The sequence below is a fragment of the Megalobrama amblycephala genome, linkage group LG7, assembly GCF_018812025.1.
Source record: "Megalobrama amblycephala isolate DHTTF-2021 linkage group LG7, ASM1881202v1, whole genome shotgun sequence".
NCBI lineage: Eukaryota > Metazoa > Chordata > Actinopteri > Cypriniformes > Xenocyprididae > Megalobrama > Megalobrama amblycephala.
The window spans coordinates 25454738-25466280 of record NC_063050.1 but is presented as its reverse complement, the minus strand read 5'-3'; the positions used below and the strand labels follow the sequence as shown (position 1 = coordinate 25466280).

Genomic DNA, 11543 nt, shown 5'->3' with positions numbered 1-11543 from the left:
TACTGTATATTCTCTACAGCAGCATTTTTGCTGTGATTCTTTGCATATAAACTGCAATCCTGAATGTAATAAGCACAGCATGGAATGGCAAAACTTCAAAAAAATTTAGATTTGAACAATTGGACATTCTGCTGTTTCATGACATATACTTTCTGAGAAAAAACGGGAATGTTGTCCCCTTTCCAAATGCTGACATTCCAGAGCCAGACCAGCCAGAATACTGCTCACATTTGTTGCATTCTCAGAAGGGGTTGAGGCGTATACCCGTCCCTAATGGAGAGAAAGGGTTCACTTTTGCCCACATCAGGGCATCGTTTAGTGAAATGGCTGATTTGCCATCTTCCAGGAAGAATGCTGGACCCTGTCAGACAAAAAAAGGGCAGATGTAACTGCTCTATTTGCAGTGGAACAGTTGTGCAGTGGTATGTTCAAAAACATTTGAGGTATAATGCTAAAATGCAAGACTACCCACAAGAAACCCACCTGTATCCTGAGGCCAGTGAAGCAGGAAATCTGGACGTCAGAGTGGCTGGGCAAGTTGGAGCCAGTGACATAGTCAGGACCCTCTAGGCCCTTGATGGGCTCGTCTCTCATCCGACTCAACAGCTGACTGTATTCTGCTTTCTGGGCCTCAGATGGTGGCGCGTATGAGGTGTCGTCTGCCGCTCTGTGTATACATAGAGAAAGCGTGAACAATAGATTATTTTTCAAGTATCTTCAGCTGTTAGCAGAAATGTTAGATCTTTAGTAAAACCTAGTGGGCTGCCTTGTTGTCTACTGCCTACAGTACATAGGCAGCTTCCCACTAAAGCCCAAACTTTAGTTGTGTCTCATTTCGAAGGGTGTAACCTCCAGAGGTTGCATTTGTCTGCCACATATGTTATTTAGATTGTCTCATTTCAGAAAAGTAACCATTATGAAATTGACTGTTATTCCTTGTTAAAAATTAAAAATGACTGGCCAAATAAAAAGAGAGAAACATATACACAAACCTCTGGAAGCTTAAACATGCTGCATGACACACAGGAATAAACCTCATTGGTTTCTCAGCATGTTTGAGCTTCCAGAAAAAGTTTGTTCTTGTGCATTATTCAGGTTAGTTTGAGCTTCTGCTTATGAAAGTGAAAGTGAAGTGACTTGTGGCCAAGTATGGTGACCCATACTCGGAATTTGTGCTCTGCATTTAACCCATCCAAGTGCACACACACAGCAGTGAACACACACACCGTGAACACACACCCGGAGCAGTGGGCAGCCATTGCTGCGGCGCCCGGGGAGCAGTTGGGGGTACGGTGCCTTTCTCAAGGGTCTCACCTCAGTCGTGGTATTGAGGGTGGGATATTCACTGGATATTCACTCCCCTCACTGACAATCCCTGCCGGACCTGAGACTCGAACCCATGGCCTTTGTGTTATAAGTCCGACTCTCTATCCATTAGGCCACAACTGCCCCCTTATGTTTGCTGATCAATGTTTACATGGGAGTAAAAGCCTAAATTAAATCTTTTCATCATAAAAAGCGATCGAGTCTCTTCAGAAAATTTGGACTAAACCGCTCGATTCATATGGATTAGTTTTACAATCTCTTTATGATCTTTTTGAAGCGTCAAAGAGTTTGTTGCAAAGGCAGTCAATGGAGAGACAGACATCTCTCAGATTTCACCAAAAAGATCTTCATTTGTGTGTTCCAAAGATGAACGAAAGTCTTACGAGTTTGGAACGACATGAGGGTGAGTAATTAATGACATAATTTTGGGGTGAACTAACCTTTTAAGTTAGCACCCTAACTGCAGTGCATTTTGGGATTGCCTTGTCCATGAGAGATAAATACAATGCTGGCATGGAAATTGTTCAAAGTAAGGTATCTTATAATTTTGCTGCATACTGTTTGGAATAGCCTATTAAAGCAATAAACCCCAAGAAGCCATGATTTACAATGAATTTATAACAGCTAAAACCCCCTTAGCTGTTATAAATTCACTGTAAACCACGGCTTCACTGGGCTTACTGCTTTTATAAAACGGTTACCACACAATACAAATATTAAAGCCAAAAAATATGTATCAATGCAACTTTCATGAAGTAAAATCATTAAAAGGCTTCCATCCGCTGGAAAAAAAATAGTCCCTGACTGTGAAAAGCAACAGAAGTAACATTATAACACCATTAGATGGCGGCAAAGATTGTCTTTATGGGCGAGTCAGTCAGTCGCAAAGACTTTTGTATTGAAAATTGTTGTGAACACAGAACAAGACGCAAATGCTTTGACTAACGCTGTCATTGTCAGCAGGACACGGGAAAACCCATTAAATGTTAAAAGGACAAGATCGGAGTGGACATTCAAATGGATTTTGTATTATGAACATAGGACTGACCTGAAGGAAAATGCTAAATCTGAATGCAGGTAATACACTCTGTCACTCAATATCTCTCTCACAATACTCTTCTGCATAATGCAGTAAGCTTCAGTGAACAAAATCAATAGAGAACAAACATTTGTTTACGTTGCTAAGACGAGACGCAGCAACATACACACTCAGTGGCGCATCAATATTTATGTAATGCGGTCAGCTGTATGTTTTCGGGAATTTTACAATGGCTTCGAATGCAGCTCACCCAATCAGAATCAAGGGCCAGAACTATCTGTTTTATGAGGTGCTTTAAATACTGAATAATTAGCTGTTGTTTGTTATGAATTATTATGAATTATTGTTATGAATTATAGTAATGTATCGTGGTACAGACTTGAGGGATTGTGTGCAGGCTTCTCCAGGCCTCCAACTCTAAAGACAACTGCTCTATCTCCAGTGGTACAGCCACGTCTCTTCTCTTCAGCAGCTGACTGATGGGGGGAAATAGAGAGGGAGAGAGAGACATTAATTGTGATCGCCACTAACTGAGTTACTTGATATAAATCACACAGTTAACATACCTTGTGTATTCATACAGTGCTGGCACTATACTTGAATACTGTCTCCCAATGGATAATAGTGCACCAATATACCCACAAAGAATAAGCAACTCATTGCGGTCTCTAGCCAAAGACAGAGAGAGAGGAAGATAATGAGATGACCATATAATGCAAGCCACAATAAATTACATCACTGACAGGTGTTGTTGAGGGAAGGTCATTGACTTACTCACTACACTTTGGGAGAATAAGACGGTCTGTTCTGATGTAGCTCAGCAGGTCTAGGATGTGGTACACAGAGTCCACCGCCCAGTCAGGAGAGCTCAGCTGCTCTGTGAGGGGAGAGAGAGAGTCAGTAATAAATTATTTGTCAAATGAAGACATTTAAAGGGGTCCTATTATGCTTTTTTTTTTGCATTTTCAACTGTCTTTAGTGTGTAATGTTGCTGTTTGAGCATGAAAAAGGTCTGCAAAGTTGCAAAGCACAAAGTCCACTGCAAAAGGAGTTATCGGTAAGCATTGCAATTCCCAGATATGGCTCAATTGTAGCCTTTTTTTGTAGTGTTTTCTTCCAGGAACGGTGGTTAAGTTGCGTTAGTAGTGTGTTATGGCAAGGGTGTGACATTTCTGAAACTGGAAGTGGTTGACCAATCACAACACACTGGTCCAGCCGACCAATCAGAGCAAATTGCACTTTTCAGAAGGATCAGTATTTCAATCACGAAAAGACATTTATAAAACAGCTTGTAAAAAAATGTCACGTAACGTGTTACATTTACTTCAGGAAAGATATTCAGTTTCATAAACTCATTAGTAAGCAAGAGAAAATAACTCTATATTGATAAATATTTGCACTATATACTATAAATAAATATATATATATATATATATATATATATATATATATATATATATATATATGTATGTTTTACTTGTTAGTGATGTCTCATTTATTGTATACAGTATATGAATAAATCTTTATTGAAAACAAGTTATTTTAGCCACAATTTAAATGTTTATATTTTAGCAGTGAAATGGAGTAGAAATATAATTTTATAATTGAAATGTTGATGGGGAGCAAGTCACTCAACATTGGAGTCTTATCTCTGGCCATAGAGTTTGTTTTACCTAGTTCATCTACATCCGTGGAGCATGTGTTCTCATTAATGAATGCATCATGGACAGCCGAAAAAACTCAGTGTAACAGCAATGAAGGCAATGCTGTTCGTTTTTGTAAGACTACTTCAGTTTCTTATATATAGTAGTGTCCACGAGGATATTTCTCAGTATTTGCTTTTAATGACCCTACAAGATCAAAATATATTATGAAGAAGAAAACACACAGTACTCATTAAGTGTTGCACATATGGCGTGAAAAATTGCTTTTGGTATGACACATTGTCATGTTTCATTGAATTATTACAAATGAAACAACTAAGCGTATACATTAATTTTACACTCCAAGCAGAACTATATTCTTACAAAATCCTCTAGCTAACATTATTGTCATGTGAAGATATGTGTGCGCCATGGGGGTGAGGGTGCCTGTTCGTCCCATGTTCCACTCTGAGAAACCTTGTCACCCTAATATACAGTCACTACTATACTTTAAAACAAATTGTATACACTCACTGAAATGGAATTAACTTTACAGAACAAAACACTAATTACTTTAATGATGACTTGATACATAACACACTTTTACAAGAAAATCTAATAAAAAATTCAGCTAAAGCAAAAGTTAAATTCTAAAAAGCAAATATTTATCTTTACAAGTCCCCATACTTTGACAAAAACGTGCATCATTACTGATCAACTTTTTCTACATTCAATCGTTCAATCGATTTTTAAACATTTGCCTGACAAAATGGAAGTATGCAGTAGGCCTGTACTATACATGCACAGTCTGCAGAATGTGGGCATGCTGGAAATAGCACTACTTTGAGACACAATCTGAGTCTCTCAGAAACTCACCTTTGACATATGTGATCCCGATGGGAAGAGCCTTTTCTGGTTCTGGGCTCAAGAGGTAATACTTTACTGCTTGGAAGATTTCTCCCTCAGCATGTGCATTCTCAGCAAGCTCTTTACATTCTTCTAAAGACGGTAGACCACACTGGAAAAAAAAAAAGGATAAATTATTATACTTAGATTTTTTTTTTTTTTTTACCATATTCACATCAAATAATTCACACTATATGTTGTTGTTTGGTTCTTTACACTCAATGTCTGAGCTATTTTTTATTTGATTGTTGAATGTTTAGCAAATGGCCACAATTCCTTCTTGGGCTAACATCTAAATCCATTTGAGACTAATGTGAAGCATTGAGATGTATGAATGAGGTAGTCACCTTTTCATGCAGGTCGTTGATTTCGGCTGAGCTGCCAGGGTAGAAGGCACACAGTTTGGCTAACAAGATCTCGTTATCAGGGATCATTTGAAGTAATCTTGCTGCAAGATCCCTGGGGAGTAGAAAATCCAATACAGCATGAGTAAAGTAATGGGAAAAGTGGACAAATATCACAAAAAGTGAGTTTTTAAATATTTAAGCCACAAAATCATCATGAGTCAAAAAGTACCATAAAAAATAATGTAACAGTAGTCTACATGACTTGTGCTCTATATTCCAAGTCTTCTGAATATATATATATATATATATATATATATATATATATATATATATATATATATATATATATATATATATTTGAAAGAAATTAATATTGGGGTGTTTTTAATGAAAATATCAAACAGTATCTTAACAGTAAAAACGTTTACATTGTTACAAAGAATATTTTAAATAAATGCTTTTGAACAGCATCAAAGAATTCTGTGTCAAATATATCTTGGTTTCCACAAAAATATTAAGCATGCAACTGTGTTCACCTGTGATAAAATTTTTTTTTAAAAAAAGTTACTTGAGCACTAAATCAGCATATTAGAATAATTTCTGAATGATCATGTAACATTGAAGACTCCTGAAAATTCAGCTTTGCAGTTTTGCCATCACAAAAATACATTTTGCATCCCTTTTGATGCTTGACAATCCTTTTTCACTTTTTTTCATGCACATTTTTACATGGAAAATCGTGAGCAGAATATTCTTCAGAAAAATTCACCTTTTGCATTCCATAGGAAAAAAAAATGAGGGTGAGTAAATGATGACAAGTTTAATTTCTGTGAGAACTATCCCTTTAAAGTGGTACCTACGAATACTGTATGTCAATAATCATCTTAGTTATATTAAAATGGGTAGTTAAAGATGACTGAATGGATTACAGTAAGATGAAATCCCAAGGGAGGCTTGCAGTTATGATATATAGTTTTTAAAAAAGAAAAAGCGAGGCAGAGAAAATACCTGTATGCCACAGATGGAAAGCTAGAGAGAAATGGAAATGAAAAATGAAACAGGTGTGCAGTAAGGATGACTATCAGGATCATGTCAACAATTCTGTGCATGACTGATGATAAGAGATGGGTTGCATTTAGAGGAAAGTGTGCAAACTATTTAAGAGGAAATGTGATTCCGTGTAACATATTTGGTCATACAGTAATGAACAAAAACCTGGTTCCCCTTTGCAGACTTGACTTTAAGAAAAGAAAAAATACAAAGATGCATTGATCAATTTTATATTTACCAGGTGGCAGTGGTCATGTATTTCCTGGCCAAGAGCTCCAGAACATAGTGGGTGGCTTTACTGGCTGATTCTCCCAGGACTGTGCCCACACACACTGCCAGCTCCAGCTCATTGCCTCTGATCAGAGATGCCATAGCCAACTGACACAAGGAGATAAAAAACCCTTATCTAAACACTCATATAACATCATATAACACTGACCTAACATTTAATGATGGCCATTTCCTTTCATAAAGACAATAGAAACCGAAATTTATATTTTAATTTATACTGTCTTACATTTGCAGCGCCATTCAAAAGTTTGGGGTCAGTCCTTTTTTTTTTTTTACATGGTTACAAAGAAAAACAATTTTAAATAAAAGCTTTTCTTCTGAACTTTCTATTCATCAAAAAATCCTGGAAAAATGTATCACTGTTTTGCACAAAATTATTGATCAGCATATTAGAATGATTTCTTAAGGATCATGTGACTGATGATTAGAGTAATGATGTTGAAAATACAGCTTTTCCATAACAGAAATAAATTACATTTTAAAATATATTAAATAGTAAACATTTATTTTAAATCATAGTAATATTTCACAATATTACTGACCACAAAAAGCAGTGTAACTGTTTTGAAAATAATGAAAATAATGATTTAATACTTATATTACTTATACTTATATTGTCCTAGAATAGGCTTTATCGTGTTCTTTAATTGTCTAAACATTGACATGATATTTTTAGAGGTTGTCTGATTTTAATGATTTGCTATTGGTGAGCTTACTTCTGTGTTGTCTACAGCTAGATGACAGCAAGCTGCCAACACAGCACGACCATCTTGGAAATACCACTCTGCCAGCTCTTTACACACTCTGTGCAACATTCTAGACAAAGGAGGGGAGAGTGGGTAAGAAAAACATAGGTGAAACATTTGATTGCAGCTTAAACTAAGTATAACTTACCCGCAGTATTTTTCGATGTTGTCATTGTCTGAGTTTGCGGCATGGTTTATTGATGTGATCTGAGGGCCATGGATATTACCCTCACAAGCACCCTGATGACACAAAGTACATTCTCATGTATAATACAGAGCCATTTATCATGACACTCAACTCAGAGGTTCACAGTCTTACAACAACTCTAAATGGGTAAAAAGAAAACAGTGCCCTGTACCTGAGCCACCAGCACAGCTTCTTTCAGCTGACCTCTAGAGGTGAAGAAATTCACCAACTTTTTCACCTCACCAGTGGCGATGCAGTATGGGATGACATCATCATTGCCTTCTTGCATGAGCTGGTCTGCTCTCCTGCATTAAGGAGTTAATGAATGGTGATTCACCCACAATAACTGATTAAAAAAATCCAGAGGAGTATATAAGATACCTTTGCATGAGCTTTTTCCAGTATTTCATGGAGACACCAGGGGCCACAGAAAGAGCCTTCTCCCACTAAACACATAAAAACAAAACAAAAAGAAAAGAGAACAAAAGAAAACAAAATAAAACAAAACAAAACAACATAAACATACAAAATCATCATTTTGTAAAGAAAAAAACCTTCCATTTTCTCATATATTATTATTCTTTTCTAAAGAAATTAATACTTTTTTTCAGCAAGGGTGCATTAAATTGATCAAAAAAGTCACAATAAAAGATCTCCATTTCAAATTCATTCTGTTCTTTTAAACTTTCTATTCATCAAAGAATATTTTATCACTATTTCTTAACTATTAAGCATCAAAACTGTTTTTGATAATAATAATAAATGTTTTTGAGCACAAAATCAGCATATTAGAATGGTTTCTAAAGAATCATGTGACACCGAAGACTGGACTGGCTGTGTTCAAGGACTGTGTTCTTGCAGAATAAAAGTATTAATTGCTTTCACAAAAAAAATAAAATAAAATAAATAAATAAATAAAAAAAAAAAAAAAAAATTGACTGCTAAAAATTCAGCTTATTTTAAATATTAATAGTATTTCACAATGTCATTTATTTTACTATATTTTTGATAAATAAATGCAGCTGTTGTGAGCATAAGAGTCTTGTTTCAAAAACATTAAATGTTCTTACAACACTTTTGAACATCAGTGTATCAATAAGAACTTATTAGATCTGTCAATTTACCATGTTACTTTAGTGTGATTAATTATAAAAAAAACTGATATAAAACATTTAACACAACTAATCAATAATCAAACCCCAACCTATCAGCATACTGATATGTGATTAACTAGATTACTTAATCAGCATATAATGTAATCGACTTATTATTATAAAAACAAAAACAAAATATTGACAATCCAAGAAATTATATATATAGACACTACAGTAGATATATACATATATATAGCTTTTAGACTTTACCTCTCCCAGTTCCACCATAAGCTCACAGTATCTCTGGATTTGACCCAGTCTGATATGGATTTCTGCTGCATTCTTGAGCCTTTCCTCTTTACTAGGTGCTCCAATCCCACCCCCAAACTTTGACATCTTTACTATGGTCAGCTCTTGTGCTTCAGACTACAGGGAAGGGATACATAGTAAATTAATTACAAAAAGTAGATAAATAGTAAAATAATTACAATAGATAAAAACTACAGTAGAGCTATTAAAAAAAAAAATGATATGCACCAGAAGCTTGCACTTCATTTGTTGCACTATTAGAATGTTACATCACAGTTTATACACTCACGGTTTTGAAGCGGACCAGGTGTTTCATATGCATGATGCCCTGCCCATAGTTCTGAGGAAGAAGACTATCATCCTGCCCATTGATTACAGCAACCAGATCCCACAGGTTCTGACTCCCTCCTGGTGGCTACAAAGAGAGAGCACACAACCCCTTATTTAGACTTCTAAATAAACTCCTGTGAGAGTTCTGTGTTGAGATTTACTCACTGAGAAACACTCAGAGAACCATCTGAGCTTCTTCATGCGCACATCGCTAGAGAGTTTATCCAGCTCCTGTTTGATATCTCTGGAAACTTTTCCACACAGGAGGGGAGGGGCTCCAGGAACCATAGCACGATCTACACTCAAGAAATAAATGTGGTTTAATGTCTTTACAAAACCAGTCCATGCAGACAGTATGTAATATGTGCATGTGTTTTAACCTGTGTTGCCAATGATGTCATCCCAACTGTGGTCAGTAAGGATGTTGACCGCTAAGGGAGCAATTAGAGGAGTAAGTGACCAAAGTCTGACCGTAGAATCTCTGGAGCAGGAAGCCATGGTGAATGGACGGCTGGGGTGACATGTCAAACCTGGGGGATTTCATATGGTTGACAAGACTGCATTAATAATGTATTATTACCTTGGAATGACACAAAATGATGTATGAGTGTCCCTACTACTGTATGTATAAATACTACTAAAAGACAGTCCTTGGACAAAAATAAGTGTTCCCATTACATATTTAGGTCTCTTAACTATGTGATGTTCTGCCTCTCCTGCCTTCATTTACAAAACTTGAATCAACTGTTTCTAGCAATCACAATGTATAAAATGCATAAATTAAATAAGCCATTGCTTGGAAAAATTAGTTTGCAGTGCATAAAAGATTACAGCCAGAGGTGGGTAGAGTATCCAAAAACTGTACTCAAGTAAAACTACAAGTACTTATAGAAATATTTACTCAAAGTAAAAGTGAAAGTAATAATCCTAATAGTTACTTGAGTAAGAGTAAAAAAGTATCCAATAAAAATCTTACTCAAGTAGCTCATTACTAGTTACTTTTATTATATATATATATATATATATATATATATATATATATATATATATATATATATATATATATATATATATATATATATATACACACACACACACACACACACACACACACACACACACAATAGCATGTTATTATTTAATGTTTATTATGTAATGACTGAGGCAAATCAGACACAATTATTGGTTAGTTAACCAATAGTTTTAAGCTCACTCTGGAGTCTGTCCCCATCCCCCGGGAAGTTTTCAGTTACAAGTTTATTGCGCTGAGGAATGTGGTTGCCGCATGGAGAACAGAGTAGAGACACAGAAAATCTGCATCTTCCCTGCATTTTCCACACAGAACACAGACTCTATGGCATTAATGTATAGACAGACTGTGCTATAAATGATTCCTTCTCAGGAAATGGTATCCATTATTACTGATGTTGTATTGTACTCATTGTATTTACATGTTTGATGATTGTTAAATGTTATGACCTGCACGGTAACTTCAATCATGCCATGTTTAGTGTCTATACGTTTGTAGCGGGAAGATTTAAATGTTTGTGTATGCGGTACATCCATACCTGTGCAACACATCGGTATTAAAAGAATATTTAATAGTTCTGATTCAAGAACTCAGCTTGTTAATCTTTCTGGGTTGTAAAAGCCCTGACAGGAGGGGTGTTGCCACCCAGAATTACAACATCTTCATTGGTCCGGTCAACAACTGAGAGGTGTGACTTTGACCAGAGGTTAAAAACCAGCGAACAGTGCCACTCCCTCTTCTTCTTCCTTGCTTCTGGACCGAACAAATCTCCTTGCGGCCGGGCCTAGGCTGGTAGGCCCCTGGCCTACAACACCCAGCCATGTGCTCATCACCCAACAGACTGGCAACAACTTCAGATGATAACTTCAAGAGTTATCCTCAACCTGTAGATCCGACGCTCTTCAGCCTAAAGGCATCTTGCAAGTATCGTACATTTTAATGCTAAACAGCGATTTAGTATTGATTTGTAAAGACTTTACATTTGCTATTGCTAAAAGAAACTGATGAGTCCTTTCCAGATTGCCTTTGACATTTCATGTAGCTCTAGTAACAGCAACTCTTCCGGTTCAACACTATCATTACTCATTCTGACTTGCGTGTGTGTGTGTGTGTGTGTGTGTGTGTGTGTGACCCTTTATGTATGTTATGTTATGTGTTTGTTAGTTTAATTATGTGTTTGTGAGTTAGTTAATAAAGATTGTGCACAATACACGTTTGGTTCTGACTCCGTCTGCTAATGAATTG

The 11543-nt window shown here is 36.2% G+C and overlaps 1 protein-coding gene across 1 annotated transcript in view; it reads right to left on the bottom strand.

The window, feature by feature from the left end:
* Positions 1-119: 119 nt before the first annotated feature.
* wdr17 (WD repeat domain 17) overlaps positions 120-11543 on the bottom strand; it is a 38693-nt gene continuing 27269 nt past the window's right edge. Inside the window, 17 exon segments of the mRNA XM_048196712.1 lie at positions 120-361; positions 484-667; positions 2745-2764; positions 2766-2841; positions 2932-3033; positions 3140-3242; positions 4885-5026; positions 5262-5373; positions 6550-6689; positions 7319-7418; positions 7497-7588; positions 7708-7840; positions 7917-7981; positions 8900-9055; positions 9228-9353; positions 9434-9564; positions 9649-9798. Coding sequence (XP_048052669.1) covers positions 242-361; positions 484-667; positions 2745-2764; positions 2766-2841; positions 2932-3033; positions 3140-3242; positions 4885-5026; positions 5262-5373; positions 6550-6689; positions 7319-7418; positions 7497-7588; positions 7708-7840; positions 7917-7981; positions 8900-9055; positions 9228-9353; positions 9434-9564; positions 9649-9798 — 1952 coding nt within the window. The 3' untranslated portion in view covers positions 120-241.